Source organism: Suricata suricatta, chromosome 13 (assembly GCF_006229205.1).
Source record: "Suricata suricatta isolate VVHF042 chromosome 13, meerkat_22Aug2017_6uvM2_HiC, whole genome shotgun sequence".
In the NCBI taxonomy this organism is placed as follows: Eukaryota; Metazoa; Chordata; class Mammalia; order Carnivora; family Herpestidae; genus Suricata; species Suricata suricatta.
In genome coordinates this window covers 30,730,708-30,750,129 of record NC_043712.1, presented here as the reverse complement: position 1 = coordinate 30,750,129, position 19,422 = coordinate 30,730,708, and the positions used below count along the sequence as shown (strand labels likewise).

The 19,422-nt window shown below is 43.8% G+C and overlaps 1 protein-coding gene and 1 non-coding gene across 7 annotated transcripts in view; one reads left to right on the top strand and one right to left on the bottom strand.

Annotated features, from left to right (window-relative positions):
- INVS (inversin) overlaps positions 1-19,422 on the top strand; it is a 152,021-nt gene that overhangs the window by 130,827 nt on the left and 1,772 nt on the right. For 5 of the 6 annotated variants that reach the window (XM_029920842.1, XM_029920840.1, XM_029920841.1 and 2 more), the window contains 3 exons: positions 5,856-6,573; positions 16,088-16,317; positions 17,053-17,127. In XM_029920842.1, coding sequence (XP_029776702.1) covers positions 5,856-6,573; positions 16,088-16,317; positions 17,053-17,127 — 1,023 coding nt within the window. The remainder of the gene's footprint in view (positions 1-5,855; positions 6,574-16,087; positions 16,318-17,052; positions 17,128-19,422) is intronic. The other variant, XM_029920844.1, reaches the window with a different exon arrangement.
- Positions 8,073-8,179, bottom strand: LOC115277125. The gene has a single exon (XR_003902233.1). It is a non-coding gene; the product is annotated as a U6 spliceosomal RNA (small nuclear RNA).

Genomic DNA, 19,422 nt, shown 5'->3' with positions numbered 1-19,422 from the left:
CATCTTCTTGATCCACTCATCAGGTGATGGACATTTAGGCTCTTTCCATGTTTTGACTATTGTTGACATTGCTGCTATGAACATTGGGGTACATGTGTCCCTATACATCAGCACTTCTGTATCCCTTGGGTAAATCCCTAGCAGTGCTATTGCTGGGTCATAGGGGAGTTCTATCGATAGTTTTCTGAGGAACCTCCACACTGTTTTCCAGAGTGGCTGCACCAGTTTACATTCCCACCAACAGTGTAAGAGGGTGCCCATCTCTCCACACCCTCACCAGCATCTATAGTCTCTTGATTTATTCATTTTAGCCACTCTGACAGGTCTGAGGTGGTATCTCAGTGTGGTTTTGATTTGTATTTCCCTGATGATGAGTGACGCTGAGCATCGTTTCATGTGTCTGTTGGCCATCTGGATGTCCTCTTTGGAGAAGTGTCTGTTCAGGTCTTCTGCCCATTTCTTCACTGGATTATTCGTTTTTCAGGTAAAAAGTCTTTCTTAATCTTAACAACTCTTGTCACTTTGGTTCCAGTCCATCTATTAGAACTTTACTTTTTTGAATTCAGAGAACTGTGGCAATCCTGTTTTGAGATCTTCTTACATTATCTCCTTGTTTTCAACAAAAACGGTAGCTGCTTAGTATTATATCAGATTATGAATACGACATGATTTGTTTGTTCATGTCTGTGTTGTAGGACATGTAAGCTAAATGGCCTTTCATATAAATGTTTGTGTACATCTCTAATTTTTATGGCTCTTTAAACATCCTCTCAAATTTCATTCCAGGAAGGTTGTCTTACTCTTTTAAAAGCAAAAAAAAAAAAAAAAAAAAAAAAACCATCTGTCCAAACATTTAGGCAAAATTCTGATTATATTGAATCCTAGTTAGCAGGATAGAATTTTGTCATATTTTCATTGGCTTTGTTTATTTATTTTCTGGACTCTTCATGGATGTCCTCTGTCAATTTTTATATTGGTTTTTCATTTTCCTGATATTTCTAAAAGTTTGTTACATAATAAAAATAGTAACCTTTGTTTATCATAAGTAATGAATGTCTTTTTTTTCATTTTACCTTTTAATTCTGTTTACTTTTTTCTTTTGAGATTTTTCTTCTTGTGGTTTTATGCTAAGAAAATGTTTTTCCCACTTTGAGATCTAATAAACACAGCAAGTTTTACTATCTCAAATTTAATTTTTTATAAAGTGATGGAATCTAATGACTTCTTTTCAGGTAATAGACAGTTGTTCTAGCCCCATACATAGAATGATCTTCCTGGCCAATCACATGGAACTACACCACTGGCAGCGGGCTTTGTGAATGACGGATTTGGGAGGGGTACAGTATCCCTCTCTGGGTCCACACCCACAAATTAAAACTGCTACCAGGGGCACATGGGTGGCTCAGTCCATTAAGCAGCCGGCTTTGGCTCAAGCCCCGCATCAGCTTCTGTGCTGACAGCTCAGAGCCTGGAGCCTGCTTCTGATTCTGCGTCTGCCTCTCTCTGTCCCTTCCCTGCTTGTTGTCTCTCTCCTCTCTCAAAAATTAATAAACATTTTAAAAAATTTAATGCTATCTTTATTATACATTTTTACATATGGGTATATTTTTAGCTTTGTCTTTTTTCTTACCGATCTATCAGTATTAAGACCCAAATCACATTATTTTATTACTAGTTCATAGTATCTAATATCATCTTTCCACTTGTTCATTATTTTTCCTTTTCTTTTTTGAGGCGTGGTTGCCATACAATGTTACATTAGTTTCAGGCTTACAGCAGAGTGACTGGACGGTCCGGTACCTTACGCAGTGCCCATCACAAGGGTGGCGACCATGTGTCACCATGCAACACCAGTGTAATATTGACTATATTCCCTATGCTATACTTTTCATCCCTGTGGCTTATTTATTTTAGAATTGGAAGTTTGTACCTCTTACTATGTTTTCCTTTTAATAGCCTTTACCTTTTAGGAGCACCTGGGTGGGTAAGTCACTTCAGCGTTCAACCCTTGATTTCAGCTCAGGTTATGATCTCATAGTTCATGAGACTGAGCCCTGCATTGGACTGTGTGCTGACGGTGTGGAGCCTTCTTGGGGTTTCTCTCTACCTTTCTCTCTGCCCCTCCCCTGGTTGCTCTCTGTCTCTGGCTCTCAAAATGAATAAATAAACTTAAAAACTAAAATATAGAAAATAACTAAAAATTTAAAAAATAGATTTTATTTTTCAGAGCAGTTTTAGGATTACAACAAAACTGAAACAGAAAGGCCATACACTCCTGGCCCCCAACACATGCATACAGCCCACTATCAACACCCCATACCAGACTGTACATTTGTTACAAGTGATAAACCTACACTGATTCATTCTTATCAAAGTCCACAAATTACATCAGACTTCACGCCTGGTGTTGCACATTCTATCGGCTTTGACACATGTATACTGTATCCACCATTACGTGTCCGACAGAATAGTTTCACGGCCTGTGTTAGGATTCTCCAGAGAAACAGAACCAACAGGGTACATATAAAAGAGGAGGTTTGTTATGGAAATCGGCTGGCTTGATTATGGAGGCTGAGAAGCCCCGTGATCTGCTGCCTGCAAACTGGAGACCCGGGAAAGTTGGTGGTATGCTTCAGTGAACCTGAAGGCTTGAGGACCAGGGGAGCGGATGGTGTGAGGCCGAGTCCCAAGGCCTGAGAACCAGGGGGTGAGGGGCTCACGGTAGAAGTCCTGACGCGAGTCTGAAAGCTGGAAAACCAGGAGCACCTGTGTCGAAGGCAGGCGAAGCTGCCCCAGCTCAAGCAAAGAGCAAATTTGCTCTTCCTCCAACTGCCTCTTCTATGAAGGCCCTCGGTAGCCTGCTGCCCGCCTGCACTGGTGAGAGCAGTCTCCTTTACTCAGTTTACCAATTCAAATGCTGGTCTTCTGGAGACGGGCTCACAGACACACACAGAAAGGTTTTTCCAGCTGGCTGGGTGTCCTTCATCCCAGTCAAGTTCACACTTAGTATTAACTACCACACTCTCCCAAGAATCCCTGGTGCTCTGCCTCTGTATCCTTCCCTCCCTGAGCCCTTAGCAACCACTGATCACTTACTGTCTCCGTAGTTTTGCCTGTTTCCAAAATGGCATTTGGTCGGAATCACACAACAGGTAGTCTTTTCATATTGGCTTTTTTTTTTTCACTTCCTAGAATGCACTAGTAATATTCATGCAAGGGAAGTAATATTTCACTTAGGAATATCCTCCATGGCTTGATAGCTCATTTCTGTTTAGCACTCATTTCCTTTCGGTTCATTTCTTTCCAGTGCTGAGTAACATTCCATGGTCTGAAGGTATCACAGTTTAGTCGTCTGTTCAACTACTGAAGGACTTCTTGGTTGCTTCCAAGTTTAGGAAATTATGAATAAAGCTACCCTCAATACCCATATACAATTGGTTTTGTTGGTGGACTTAAGTTTTAAATTCACTTGGGTAAATGACAGAGAGCACAATTACCAGATCGTACGGTAAGAACAGGGGTGCATGGAATTGCCACACTGTCTTCCGAAGCGGCTGCACCATTTTGCACCCCCACCAGCCATGAATGAAGAGTTCCTGTTGTTCTACAGCCTCTTCAGCATTTAGTGCTGTCAGGAGTTTTGAGTTTTCAACCATTCTAATAGGTGTGTGGTGGTATCTTGTTAGTTAAATGGGGCTTTTGTTTTGGTGGATGTGAGCCATTACAGTGGTTCTAAGCGTCAGGGCAGTACGAAAACGTACACACAGAGAAGTGCTGGTGTCCCACAGCCTCCCTACCCAGTTCCCATCTTCCTCTTTTTTCTATTCCTTTCTTGATCCATCCCACTAGGTACCCAATCTCTTCAGTTTCTGGTTTATCCTTTCTAGATTTCTTTTATACAAATGAGCAGATACAAAGGGGTGCCTTGGGGGGCTCAGTTGGTTAAGAGTCCAACAGCTCATGAGTTCGAGCCTCATGTCAGGCTCTGTGCTGAAAGCTCAAAGCCTGGAGCCTGCTTCAGATTCTGTGTCTTTCTCTCTCTCTCTCTCTCTCTCTCTCTGCCCCTCCCCCATTCATGCTCGCTCACACTCTCTCTCAAAAATAAACAAACATTTAAAAAATTTAAAACAAATGAGCTGATACAAGCATATTTTCTTATATCCCCTCTTATATTACATGAAGAATAGCTAGTTTAAATACTTTTTGGCATTGTAAAGTAGTTATTTTAAAGTCTGCTTCTGAAAACATTATCTGGACACCCTGAGTGTCCGTTTTATGGTCTTGTGTTGTCTTCTTATCTGCCTGCATATTCTGATTGAGTGGTAGACATGTAATATAAAGAATTATAGAAATACCTTGAGACCTAGGATGATATTAATTCCTCCAGAGAGGATTTGCATTGACTCCTGGCAGGCATTTAGGAGCCTGAACAACCCACGATCACCTTAATCCAGTCTCCAGAACTGAGATGATGCAAAGCGGTACTCAGTCCCTGCAAGGGTCAATTTACTACACACTCACCTTTCTCCTAAGGTACAGCCCTCCAGGGTTCCAGTCCCAAAGAATGCTGCTTGCAAGGCTCTGGACTCCTAAGTTTTGTCCTCCAGACCTTGAGGGAACGATTCCCTTAGGAACATATGGCCCCAAATTCTTTGCTCATCTCTGTTGTTGACCTGATTCTCCTGTGTCTCAGCCCCAATTTTTCCTGACTTGTTAGCTCTTCGATGCCTTCAGACAGGGGGTTTGTAATACTTTGTTAGGCTTTCCTGTTGTCTTCAGTGGTGAGTATGCCTCAATTCTGCGATTACAGAAGAAGTTCCTTCACTGCTTTTGACATCGTCCAAAAGGTTTCATTTTAGATGTTGTATTTAGTTATTTTTCAAATAGGTCTATTCTTTTCTCATATTCTTAAATTATTTTGTGTTTAATGAGTTCATGTGTGTGTGTGTGCATGTGCACACTGTCCTTTTAGCTAAGTTCTTCCCAGTCTAATACTGCTCTTGTGTCTCTTAACGCATTCATGGTAGATTGCTTCCTCATGCATTTTCTAATTTTGGATTGGGAAGTCCTTTTCAGAAGGACCCTCTGCGTGGCCTCCGTTGAGGGAGTGCCGTGTTGAAGCAACATGGTGTGTGCTTCTACAAACCATCCAGCACCACCATCGTGGTTCTTATATTAATTTTTCCAATGGGTTGAGATTAAATGAATGTGAAGCCAATGTGAGGCAGAGGACTGGAGTTTCTAATTCTCAAGGGACACTCTTTCCCCCAGCCAGAACCCAGGCTCAGGCAGCCTGGCTTGTTGTTTCCCAGTGCTGGCAATTAGATTTTTTTTTTTAATCTGGACTATCATTCCCCGAAGGAGTTACCCCCTCGAGAGTCCTGGTTTCATGCAGGGCCGTGATTCTAGCTACCAGTCTGCCTGCAAGGCCTCATTTTCTGCTCTTGTCTGGATGTTAAAACACAGCCAGATATTTAATAAGACTAACTGTTGCCCACTCCACCACTCCTGTCTGCCCAGACGGCTGCTAGATCAGCTCAATGCTTAACACCCGGATTTTCAGTTTTCCCTTTATGTTTAGCCTCCCAGGGATTTCTTGAAGGCACTATGGTGCTTGTAAAAGAGTGTTTATTGTATTTTAGTCAGCATGTCTAGGTTCTTGTAATGGGAAGGATTTCAGGTTATCCAACATTCCATTGAAAGAAATAGAAGTTGAACAATTTTTTCTATCACTACTATCATGGTGAAGCTACAGGACAAGTCTGAGTATTTTATGTGAAAAAATGAGCAGAATTGCCCTACTGTGCAAGTTTTGGGACAGTAAACATGCTTTCCTTTTTTCTTATCTCCCCAAGAATCACCCAGAGAACAGTCTAAAGGCCGACCTGCCTGTGTCCACTTCAGCCCCAGCAAAGCCAATGACGGAAACAGGCCTCCAGGAGTCTCCTCTGTTAAGAAGTCCGGAGGTGAGACAGCTGGTGAGCGGCGATGTGACAAGGGGAAAGGCTTCTTAAAGCAGCCTTCCTGCGTCAGGGTGGCTGGGCCTGATGAGAAAGGAGGGGACCCCAGCTGGCCAGCTGCACGCCTTCCACAGCAGGATGGCCGCCGGAAGCCCAGCAGGCCGCAGGACCCAGCACCCATGGCCAGATGTGCCTCCCAGAAAAGGCGCATTCAAGAGCCCAGAGGAGGAAGGCGCTCCCCGGCTGGTTCTAGCCGGCCTGGCAGTGCCAAGGGGGAGGTGGTCCACGCTGGGCAGAATCCTCTCCACCATCGGACACCAAGGAACAAAGTGACACAGGACAAGCTCGCAGGAGGGATCTACTCAGATTTGCCACCGAGCACAGAGGTGTTGAGGTCAGGAGTCAGGAAGTCGGGAGCACCCACCCTGTCTGAGGACACTCAGCTATCCAAGGAGACTGATCCAGCACCTGGTCCCCTCTCTGGGCAGAGCGTCAATATAGACCTTCTCCCCGTAGAGCTGCGGCTGCAGATAATCCAGAGAGAAAGGAGCAGGAAAGAGCTGTTTCGCAGAAAGAACAAGGCGGCAGCCGTCATCCAGCGGGCCTGGAGAAGGTAGGAGAAGGGGGTGCCCGGCGCCTCTGGTTCTGCGGTCAGTCGTCCCGACGCTCCCAGCATGACGCGCCCTGTCCTCGGTGGCATTTTCTAGTGAACCCCATGTGCTGGCCCAACAAGGCCAATTTTGCTGAACCCGCCCATAAAACTCACTCAGGTGTAGGTCCTAGTTATTTACATTGGATAAGCTATTTAGGTGCTTTTGCCAAGAAAGGTAGGAAGCACCCAGGGTAGCCTGGTGTAAAGGAAAAAAGCCTCAGTGTATAACCAGGAAGCCTGAATTTCAGGTTTCTGACAAGTCATCTGACCGTGGGCAAATCACGTGGCCTCCTGGGCCCTCAGTTTTCTCATCTGTAAAATAGGATTTAGTCATCATTGCACCCATCTTGTTTATACAGCAGGCTGCTGAACGAGATAGTGTGCACTGCGTAATTTCTAAAGCACTAACCAGATATTTTATTTTTATGTTGTTACTACCCACAAATTAGTCCTACCCCAAGTACCTAAGCCAGGGTGCATTTACGGTGGATTGAGCGGCCGAATATTAAACGTATTGCAAAACCATGTGAGAGCACCCACCCCGCTTGGAAGATGGGGTGGCTGCTAGGAGTAGTGGTGGAGGAGAAATACGGAGACAGGTCCCTCCAGGGAGTAATCATGGGGGGACTGGAGTCCTTTGCTACAAGGTTTTCACGTATTTCATAGTCTCATTCATCTACCTGCAGGCCTCACGAGGGCCTAAATCTACATTAGGCGTTAGTAATGACCAGAGTCGGGGGAGGGCTGCCTCCATTGCCCACAGCTGGGGGTCAGGTGGAGGAAGGTTGATGGGGGAACAAAGCAAGCAAATCACTGAGAGCACAGGTGTGCTGCATGTCATCACCCCTGTCAGGAGATAAAAGGGCGGAGAGACCCTAACGTTGGCAGAGAAAGAGAAGCGGGTAGGAGCGCTTCTTGTGAGATCCGGGGAGAGGCCTCGGGGGCTGTGGTCCAAGGACTGCCTGGCCGGGAGCCGGGCGTGTGCTCCACGCTGGCACAGCCTTTGCTACAGTGGGTCCTCATGTCCATTCGCACTGCCCGTCTTATAAAGTCATCTCCTGCCTGAACCCCTTTGCTCTCCCAGCCACCCCAGAAGCTGTCATGGTAGGGATCAGTGTCCCCATTTTTCCAGGCAAGCAAATGGTCTCAAGAAAAATGATTTGTCCTGGTGATACAGATCAGGCACTTGAAGCTTGGACTCAAGGGCCTTTCCCAAATGTTCTCAGTAAAAGCAGTGTTTGCAGTGGTCAGGATAACAGTGGTGGAGGGGGTTCTCACACTCCCCCGCCTTAGAACGGGCTGGGGGAGGGGCGCCTGGGTGGTGTTCATGCTCGTTGAGGTAACACTGTTACAGGGGGATGTTGTTATTACTGTCATTAATACTAGTACTTGGCACTTTTTAGGCACTGGTGCCAGATGCTGTTCTAAGTAGTTTTACATATGTTAACGAATTTTTAAAAAAAAATATGGAACGCTTCATGAATTTGTGTGCCATTCTTGCACAGGGGTCATGCTAATCCTCTCCGTATTGTTCCAATTTTTGTATATGTGCTGCCAAAGCAAGCACTGTTAACTGATTTAATCTTTCCTAGTAACCCCATGAGGCAGACACTGTTCTTATCCCCCATTTCACAGGTGAGGAAACGGAAGCACAGAGAGGTTGATAAACGCACCAAGGTTACAGAGCTAGTCAGTGCCGCGCTGGCTTGAAGTGAGATAGTCTGATTCGGAGGCCGCAGATGGGAAAGGCCCTTGCTCCCCTTCCTTGGAGGTGCACTGGCTACCGTCCCAGAGGAACTGTTTAAGTATTTCAGCTGAAACCTGGGATCTAAACAAGCCAACAAGGTTTACCGTATCGGGCCCCACAGCTGCTCCCTATCTGAAATGCCTTCCAGTCAAACTGTTTCTTTGACTCCTTTGAAGAGTCAGAAGCTGACAGGTCCTGTCCGTAAGTGTCCATAGCAGCAAATGAGCTTTCCGTCATCCCCCCCAGGAACAGTGGGCTCATAGTCTGTAGGCCCATCTGGGGAGGCAATTACCCAGGCCCTCTGGCTGCACCATTGTGCAAGTCTGGGACCTGGGACTCCAACTCCCAGACAGACTGTGGGATGCTGTACGGTGTGGGAAGTCGCATGTCTGGCGACAGTATAAACAGTCCCATTGATTGTCATACAGCCTTGTGCATCTTCTATTGTAAGTACAGGCGCTCACAGCATCGTCTTGGAGCAGGGTATGGTGCCTGAGACCAAACCTACGGAGCAGCGAGGGCTGGGGGAGAGGGAGAGCACAGGGCTTGCCGCACACAACTGCTCCACAAATGCAGACAATCTGTCACTGGAGATGTGTTGAGGACAGAGATAGGTAGACTGGGAAGCAAGCCGGGATAGGGCGGGCAGAGTGAACCTTGGGCCCTGAGACCATGAGTGAGGCTTAAAGTGTGAGTCTTATTACCAATCGAGACTTTATTTTCAAGATTAAAGCTGGACAATGGATGATCTAAGTGAGGCTGGAAAGCTGCTGTGGCTAAGAGCAGTTGTGTTAAACACTTCCGTCACTTCCGTCTTATTCGAACATTTGTAACTACTTTCCTATCCGCTCTTCTCTGTCATGTTGTGAGGTCAATAGGCAAGGACGGGCTGGACCATAAGAGGCATGAGCCCTGGGCTGATAGGGATGACTGGGCATCTTAGGACTCTCAACAAACCAGAAGTGCTATTTTCCTTGGGGAAAAAAAACCAGAGGCTGTTACTCTGACCCCTGGCACTATCCTATCATCTGGACAGAGACTCAAAAGTCTGCATACTGCAATCGATTAGGTCAAGTTGTACATAGTGAAAGCCAGCACCTGGGCTTTGCAGTGATTTTTCTGCTCACAGAGCGGAGGGTGTGGAAGATCCCTAGTATCACAAACCGAAGAAGCTGAACTATGGAGCAGCATTGCCCCATTATCTCCAGCTTTTCTCCATAGTTGGTTTTTTGGAAACATCTATATTCTAGTAGAGATGCCTGGTTTGGCATGTAACAGGAGAAAGGAATCATGCAGTCTGAGTGAAATCAGCCTTTAGGGCAAGAGAGAAGGACTGTACCTAGGACCACAAAGATCTTTTCAGCAGACCTCAGGAAGAGGTCATTTCCTATTTGGGGTGTCGTAAGATCGGGTCTGGGGCCTGTTGCTTTCTGCAGCACCTTACAGGCTCCTAGTCATCAGCTCCCACTTGAAGAGTGCTGCCGGTTTCCTTGAGAGGCTCCAAAACAGCTGTGCGCAGTAGGGGTAAGCGTGCATGCGGGACAGACATGTTCAAACACGTTAGGTGTAAAGAGAGCCGTCGTCCCCATGCCCCTTCTCTCTCCCACTCCAGTCCCCGCCCCCGCAACAGAATGAACCTAGTAAAATACAGCTCTCTTTTGCCATCCTTTTTAAAAACCTCTGCCGATGCCCACCAAGTACACAGCACAGATCAAAGACCTTAGCAGTATTTGGCTGTGGAGCCAGATGGCACCAAGTGTGAATGTTGGTCTCTCCTGGCTCTGGCTGTGAGATCTTCTGGAAGTTACTCCACCTCTTTCCCCACCGGTTTTATCGAGCTCTATCTGACCTAGAGCCTTGTACTAAGTTTACGGTGTACAGCAAAATGTCTTACATATGATTCATATGAAATGATTACAATAAGTTTAGTTAACATCCATGATCAGGTAGAAATAAAAAAGGAGAAAAAAATTCCCTTGTGATGAAAACTTCTAGGATTTACTCTCAACAGCTCTCATACATACCATAAAGCAGGGTTAACTATAGTCATCATGTCCATTGTTATGTCCCCAGTACTTATTTATCTCATAATTGTTAAGTTTGTGTCTTTTGATCCTTTTCACCCAGTTCCTCCTCCCCTCACCCCCTGCCACTGGTAACCACAAATTTGATCTTTTAAGATTACACACGAGTGAAGTCCTACAGTATTTGTCTTTCTGACTTTACTTAGCATAGGTCCATCCATGTTGTCACAAATGGCAGAATTTCCTTCTTTTTATAGCTGAGTAATATTCTGTATATATACACAATTTCTTTCTGATTCAACCATGGATGGACACGTCCATGTCTTGGCTATTGTAAACAATGCTAATGTGAACATGGATGAAGACATCTCAACACAATTCTTCATTTCCTTCTATATAAATCCCCAGAAGTGGAATTGATGGATCACTTGGTAGTTCCATTTTTAAATCTTTGAGGAAAACCCATACTGCTTCCCATAGTGGCCAAACCAATTTTCTGTCCCAACAACCGTGCACAAGGCTTCCATTTTCTGCACACACTCACCAACATTGGTTACCTCTTGTCTTTTGACAGTGGCCATCCTAACAGGCATGATGTGATATCTCATTGTGATTTTGATTTGAATTTCCCCTATTAATGATGATGAGCACCTTCTTGTGTACCTGTTGGCTATTCATGTATCTTCTTTGAAAAAATGTCTATTCGGGTCCTTTCCCCATTTTTATCAATGGATTATTTGGGTTTATTTGTTTTTGCTATTTAGTTGTAGGAGTTCTTTATATATTTTAGGTAATAACCTCTTATAGATGATTTGTAATTATTTTTCTCCTTCCATAGTTGTCTTTTTATTGTTGATCACTTATTTTGCTGTGCTGAAGCTTTTTACTTTGCAGTCCTGCTTGTTTTTGTTGTTTGTTCTTTCAGTATCCTACCAAAAAAAAAAAAAAAATCTGGCAATATATACTGTTAAGGAGGTTTTTTTCCTGGGTTTTCTCTTAGGAATTTCTGGTCTTATTTCTTACATACTTAATTTGTTAAATTTTTACCATGAACAGATGTTGAATTTTGTAAAATGCTTTTTCTGCTTCTATTGAGGTAACTGTTTTTCCTTCATTTATTAAAGTGATGTAGCACATTGACTTAATGTATTTTTTAGAATTTTTTAATGTTAACTTTTTTTTTTTTTTTGAGAGAGAGAGAGAGCACAAGAAGGGAGGTGTAGAGAGAGACAGACAGAGTCCGAAGCAGGCTCCAGGCTCTGAGCCATCAGCAAAGAGCCCAACATGGGGCTCAAACTCACAGTGAGATGATGACCTGAGCCAAAGTTGAACGCCCAGCCAACTGAGCCGCCCAGGTGTATTTTCTATGTCTTCTTGATTCCGTCTTAGTTATGTTTCTAATAACTTCCATTATTTCTAGGTTGTCCAGTTTGTTATATAGTTGTTCAGAGAAATGTCTTATGGTCCTTTGCCTTTCTATTGGGTATCAGTTGTAATATCTCCCTTTTCATCATTTTGTTGATTTGGGTCATCTCTTTTTGCCTTGATTAGTCTAGCTAAAGGCTTGTCAGTTTTGTTTCTTTTCAAAGAATTTAGTTTTATTAATCTTCTGTTGTTTTCCTGCTCTTATTTATTTCTGCCCAATCTTTATTATTTCCATCTGCTAATTTTGGACTTAGTTTGTTCTTTTCCTACTTTCTTAAAGTTAAGAGTAAGGTATCTGAAATCTTTCTTGCTGCTTAATGTAGGCCTTTATTGCTATGAACTTCCCTCTTGAAACTGTTGATGCTGCATTCCGTAAGTTTTGGTGTGTTGTATTTCCATTTCTGTCTTAATATTACTTTATTTTCCCTTTGATTCATTCTTTTTTTAAAGTTTTTTTTAATGCTTTTTATTTATTTTTGAGAGACAGACAGAGACAGCACGAACAGGGGAGGGTCAAAGAGAGAGGGAGATACAGAATCCGAAGCAGGCTCCAGGTTCTGAGCTAGCTGTCAGCACAGAGCCCGACGTGGGGCTCAAACTCACAAACTGCAAGATCATGACCTGAGCTGAAGTCGGACGTTTAACCAACTGAACCACCCAGGCGCCCTTGATTCATTCTTTGACCCATTGGTTGCTCAGGGAAATGTTAATTTCCATTTCTTTGTGAAAGTTCTAGTTTTCCTATTATTGATTTCTAGTTTCATACCACTGTAGTTATGTTTGCTTTTATTAAGTTTTAAAACATGTTTTAAGTTTATTTTTGAGAGAGGTTGAGAGATCACGAGCAGGAGAGGGTCAGAGAGAGGGGGAGAGAGAATCCCAAGCAGGCTCCGTGTTGTAAGCACAGAGCCGGATGAGGGGCTCTATCTCCAAACCGTGAGATCATGACCGGAGTTGAAATCAAGAGTCAGACGCTTAACCGACTAAGCCACCCAGGCAACCCTTAAGTTTTTAAACTTAAAAGTATACAATGCACACAAACATTACAAATTCTAATTTTGACTATATGTTTACTATTGCCAGTGAGTTTTAGGCTACCTTCTTAAGTATTTATGATGGGTTTTTTTAACTAAAAAAAATTTTTTTTAATTTATTATTGAGACAGAAACAGAGCATGAGTGGGGGAGGGGCAAAGAGAGGGAGACAGAATCTGAGGCAGGCCTGGTCCAGGCTCTAAGCGGTCAGCACAGAGCCTGATGCGGGGCTCAAAACCATGAACCGTGAGATCATGACCTGGCCTGAAGTTGGCCACTTAACTGCCTGAGCCACCCTGGCACCCCAAGTATTTGTTAACTTGCATCCTTTTACTTCCAAAGAATCCCCTTTAGCATTTCTTCCAAGGAAGGTCTAGTAAGATTATGAACTCCTTCTGTTTTAGTTTGTTCTTTATCGCTTTCATTTCTAAAAGATAGTTTTGCCAGCTACAGAACTCTTAATTGATAGTTTTTTCAATATTGAATATATCATCCTATTCTCTCCTGGCCTGAAAAGTTTTTATTGAAAAAGCGAATTCATAGTTTTATGGGAGTTCTTATATATATAACTTCTTTTGCTTATTTCAACATTAGGCTTTTGACAATGTAACATGTCTCAGGGTAGCACTAATTCAGGTTCTATTTAGAGTCCTTTGGGCTTCATGGATCTCAATGTCCATCTCTCTCTCTCCAAGTTTGGGAAACTTTCAGCTATTACTGCTTTATTTTCTGTCCCATTCTCTCTCCTCAAATCCCCATAATGCAGTTTTTTGTAGCATGTCCTAGAAGTCCCACATACTTTCTTCACTTTTTCATTCTTTTTTCTTTTGCTCCTCTGACTAGATCATTTTAAATATCCTGTTCTCTAGGTCACAGATTCTTTCTTCTACATGGTCGTCTGCTTTTGAAGCTCTCTATTGAATTATTCAGTTCAGACATTGTATTTTTCACCCTTAGGGTTTATCTGACCCCTGCCCCTGGTTTTTCTTTGTTAAATTTTCATTTGGTTCATGCTTTCTTTTGCTAATCTTATTTGTCTGTGCATTTTTGTAACTCACTAAACTTTTTCAAAGAATTACTCTGAATTGTTTATAGAATAGCTCACAGATTTTTTTTTAATGTTTTATTTATATTTTTGAGAGAGGTGAGGGGGAAAGGGGCAGAGAGAGAGGAGGAGACACAGAATCTGAAGCAGGCTCCAGGCTCTGAGCTGCCAGCACAGAGCCTGATGGGGCTCAAACTCACGAACCACAAGATGATGACCTGAGCCACCCAGGCACCCCTCACAGATGTTTCTTTACAGTTACCAAAACTTTATTAGTTTCCTTTGGTAGTGTCATGTTTACCTGATTCTTTTTGATTCTTAATTTCTGATGTTGCTATCTGAACATTTGAATAAGTGCTCTGCTCTTCACAGGTTTGCTTTAGCCAAGTTTTCTTCACCAGGAAGTTCAGTCTGGGCTTCTGGACATGTCTACTAGTAACATCCTTGGACAGGTGGAGCTTGCTGTTAGGGCAGTCTGTCTGGGGGAAGGGCAAGCTCTTAGGTTGTGGGGATCGGGGTGCTGCTAGCTGGAGCAGTTGGGATAGGACTGTGGGGTTGGTTCTCTGCTCAAGCAAGGCTTTAGGATGGGGTGTGCAGTTGCCTGGGTTTTCTAGTCAGGCTTACTAGTAGATGGGGCTATGACGTCACTTCCCTGAACTGGCAGGGGCGCAGGACAGGCCCTGGGGCCTGCACAGCTTGTTTGGGAACTCGTCAGACAACACTGTACATGGAGTTCCCTGGCCAGATGGGGCCACCAGCTTTGCAGTGCAGACAGGTATAGTACCAGGGTGTGCTTCCTGTTCGAGTGCCACTGTGAGAAGGGTTCTGGATGGGCTACACAGCTTCTCCGTGGTCTGGCTAGGTTTCCTGGTCAAATGGGCTGAAAGCTCTATTCAGCAGTGACTAGGGCTATGAATGACTTTCCCTGCTCATGGAGAATGGAGAGCATGAGAACCAGCTCCAAGGCCAAAAAGTTCTTTGTGGCTTACTCAAGCTGACCTGCACCCCAAGTTCCCTGGCTATATATGGTCACTGTCTTTGCTTTGCAGATAATCAGCTCTGCCTGCTGTACCTCTCCAGGTGTTCTGGCCAGGCTTTAGTCTGTCAGGGCCAGGAGCTACACTCATGTGTGGGTCAGGTTATGCATCCCCTGAGCTAGAGGAGACCAGACTCCAGGGTGGACAAGGCTCTTTAAGGACTGCACTCAGGGACCCTGTTGAGTTCCCTGGTCGGACAGCACTTCTGTTTGGACTCTCCAGATGAGCAAAATTAAAGATTGGGACTACTAGTTGGTGCAAACCCCTACCTTCTCCATCAGAGACTCCCAGTGGTCAAGCCCCAGATTCCCTGGCAATCCCCACTGGGTAAGACCAGAGTAGGGGCTGCCAAGAAATGACCTTCAATGCTGGGGGTGCTGGATTCCACCCTGGGTTCCCTTTTCCCATTTGACGAATCATAGGCTAAAGACAGACATTTTGGTGTGGTGTTACCCCAGGCTGGTGGAGTAGTGCAGTCAGCATGTAGTTCTTCCTCCTATCCCAATGCAGTCTGGCTTGGCCTCTGTGGTGCAAGGGGCTGCAGCCTGTCTCCCATGTTCTAGGACTTTCTCAGTGGTGTCTTATCCATGAATAGTTGTTAGTTGTTGTTCTTGTCAGGGGAAGTAAAGTGAGGAACAACCTGTTGTCATCTGGTGATGTGCCACCTACCCAGCCTTTATCAGACTCCTAATGTCTGACTCATGGATTTATCATCTTAATCATAAGGAATGTGCCTGATATGTAACAGGCTCTGAACAAATGTTGGCTCTTACCAAGGCCTAGCCTTCTGTCACCAAATACATAATGCTTCAAAAACCCCTCACAAGTATCAGCCTTGTAAAACATTACCAGACCACCAAGAATTACCAGTCTCTCGCATGCTCTCATGCCATCTAGCTCCTCATGGTATATAGTACTTCTCATTTGTTTACACATTGGCCCAACCTACCCTGAGGGCAGGCTCATCTAGTTGATTCCTAGTTCAGGAACTGATTTAAAAAAAAAAAAAAATTCAACATTAAACGTACTGCCACTGTAAATTAGGAAAGGGAGCTTAAATAAATCTTCCAGCTCAGCAAATCTTCCTATAGCTTCTAGGAACCCTAAGGAAAACTCTCAGTACTGTGAATCTTAAAGCCTCTCCTCTCTTCTGACCTCACCAGCTACCAGCTTAGGAAGCACCTGTCCCACCTTTTACATATGAAGCAGCTTGGAACCAGAGATGTGGACAGATGGAACAGAGAGTGCCTGGCATTGCTGCTCCAAGTTTGGAGGAAAGAACTGGAACTAACCCCCCCGAAGACCACTGCAGTGAGCAGGACCACAAAGAGTTCATCCAAGGGCAGCTCAGGCACAAAATCCACCAGGCACTTAGTACTCAAGCAAATCTATGGTAAGTATCCTTCTGAGCACTTTGTAGTTGACAACAGGCACCCCCAGAGTGTTGCATCAGAATCTGAAATGGGATTTAACTACACCGGGCAAACCTCCGTTCAGGTAGAAACTTTATCTTAACAAGCACCAGAAGAATTCTCAGCATTTAATGCCTCCCTCCAGCAATTCTAGTTCAGAATTGGTTTGATGATGGATTCTGGCATCTCAATCAAGAGGTCTTCTACTGGCCTTCATTACCTGTTAAACCCCTCCAGACCACGGCTGGGACTTCCCCTTACATTACCCATTTGGAGGGTGCCAGGAGCAGGAACACCCCACCCTGCCTGCCTCACTTTGACCTTCCTTATGCTAAGATAGTGCAAGGGCTACCCATCTGTGGGAATGCCCTAGACCCATGCAAAATAGTAAATACTTGCTCAGCAGATGAACTGCTTTAAATTGGAACATTTTTAGTTCTGGAAAGAACCCATCCAAACAGTCAGCTGAGTACAAGCCTAGATAGCTCCCCAAAAGAAAAAAGAGCTGAGCCAAGGCACCTTTAGAAATAGATCTGCAGCCCAGGCAGCAAAATCTCAGGACTTTACTCTTGACCTACGTATTTCCACACCATACCTAATTTCTCTTGGCAGATACCTTTATTACCTTGGCCTTTACCTCAATAAGGAACTTAGAACTTGGTTAGGCCACAGCTAACCATGGTCAGAGAGGAAGGGTCACTGTTGGTTCATTTCAGGTTGTTCTCAAGAAGGAAAAGTTCCTCATCCCACAAGATCTTCCAAAGCCCATTCTGTGCTGCATCTCAATTCAGGTAAGGTAGCCAGTGCACTGGCAAAGCAGATTGGGGAAACAATGTGGGGAAGCATTTGCCTTTTCTGTTTCATCCCCAAAGATGGAAGACATGAGGACAGAGATCGCCAGGGGTTTCCAATGGTCAGTTCATTGGAGATGTGCATGTTTTTCATTCCCCTTTCATGGAATTATTACTGCAGTCAACATGTCTCCTCCGTAAGACAAATTATTTTCACAGCGTTATTGCTAACATTACCTCCAGTAGAGAGAATAATTGGTACATATTATTGATCACTTTTACATATTCGTTCACATAAAGGAAAGGAGACATGAAAATACGGTCATTCTTCAAGTAAATACCTTGGCAATGCTGGTTCCATACTGATTTCACATTAAGATTCTTCATCTCCTTCCCAAACTCAAGTTCCTTAACCACAAATTCTGGTTTTTTTGCCTTTCATGGCCCCATGAAGAGGACATTTAATATTTAATAACAAGTCCTGCTCAGGCTTCACCGTGCACAATTTCACTCATGCTCAGGGAACTTTCTTTTCAGCAGCAAGACAAGAGTATTTTAGTCTGGGCCCCCTTCACTCACACCAGCATTAAATCTAGGTGATAAGTTCAGTGCTGTCAGCAGTTAATGCCAGATCCAGTGCTGCTCATGGGTGGCTATGGCAACACCCTCCCCCCACCCCATCCTTGCTGATCCAGTCATCCTGCAGGAACAGAGTGCAGCTGGAAGGTGAACAATGACTGTCAGCATGAACTTTAACATTCATTTAGTTTTTGATGGGGGTGGGGGGAAACCTGGAGGTAGGGGACAGAGTAATTACTGCCCAATCTTTAATAAAGAGTCGGGCAACCTATGTAATGTAGGCAGGCTGAAAAGGGAGTAGTGGGTAAGGTAGTTACAACTATGGGCTTTGATTCCTTTCAAAGTTTCCATGTTTTTTAAAAAAAGTTTTTGTTCTACCTGAATGAACTGAAAATTAGTTTTAAAAACAATGGTTAGATATATCTATCAGAAAAGTAACATTTAAATAATCCAAACATTTTTACTTAGTCCTGGATTTTTCTCTTGAGACCATCAGAAATGTTAAAAATGAAGGTGTTTAGAAACAGAAAAGGTTTTCAGTCCTAAAGGTCTCACTAATAAGAGACAGAATAAACAAATTCAAATACTTAGTGGTTTCTTGGGATTTCATATGAACAAAGAGCTTGTCTGTCCTACACATGTAATTCTCAATGGCTTGAAAACAGATAAGGTCTTTAGAGAATCTTTTCCTAACTTTAAACTTGGGGGAAGACAAGGTATTGTTAAGTCTACACGTACATTAAGCACTAACTAGTAAGCTGATTATCACAGCTGCTAACTAGGGTAGCTGGAGCCCATATATGTTTCATACAGAAAACATCTATAAATAATTTCCATGGAAATGGACACAACTGACACAAATTTCTGTAATGTGGAATCAGATGCCAAACTGAACCAAAAGAGAACATTAACTGTGGTCTTCTCCATGAATAAAAATGTTAGCTCAATTTTTTTTTTTTTTTTTTTTTTTGCTTTAAGAATTCCATGGGGTTAAGGATCTTTTGATTTGCTCACTATCCTACTCACTTTTAGGAAATTATATGGTACACAAATATTTGAGCAAGGATTGTTGCTCCCAACTTCCAACATAGGAAGAGGCTTTAGTAGTGCTTTTACGTCTTTAAAGAGGAAACAGAAAGTGGGCTGGATATAGCAAAGTATATAGCCTCTTTGGCCTGTGTTTCCCTACATGCATTTGGGAGACTCTATAATCCCTGTTCTCCAATCCAACCCCTGCATACCACCCACAGAACAGCAGCACAGGACTGGTCAGAGAGCATATACATATGTAACATATATGTATACAAATAATATATATAACCTTCTGGACACCTGGGGGGCTCAGTTAAGCATCTGACTCTGGATTTTGGCTCCGGTCATGATCAGGCCCCACGTCAGGCTCTGTGCTGAGCAGGGAGCCTGCTTGAAATATTCTCTCTCCCCCAGCCCCCACCACCACCCCCTTCTGCCCCTCTCCTTTGCTTATGCTCTCACACACCTAAATTTGGCCCTCCTTTTTTTTTTTTAATATAAAAGAACTACCTTTTATTTTTTAATGTTTTACTTATTTTTGAGAGAGAGACATGTAGCATGAGCAGGGGAGTGTCAGAGAGAGAAGAGACACAGAATCTGAAGCAGGCTCCAGGCTCTGAGCTAGCTGTCAGCACAAAGCCTGACATGGGGCTCAAACCCATGAACTGTAGGATTATGACCTGA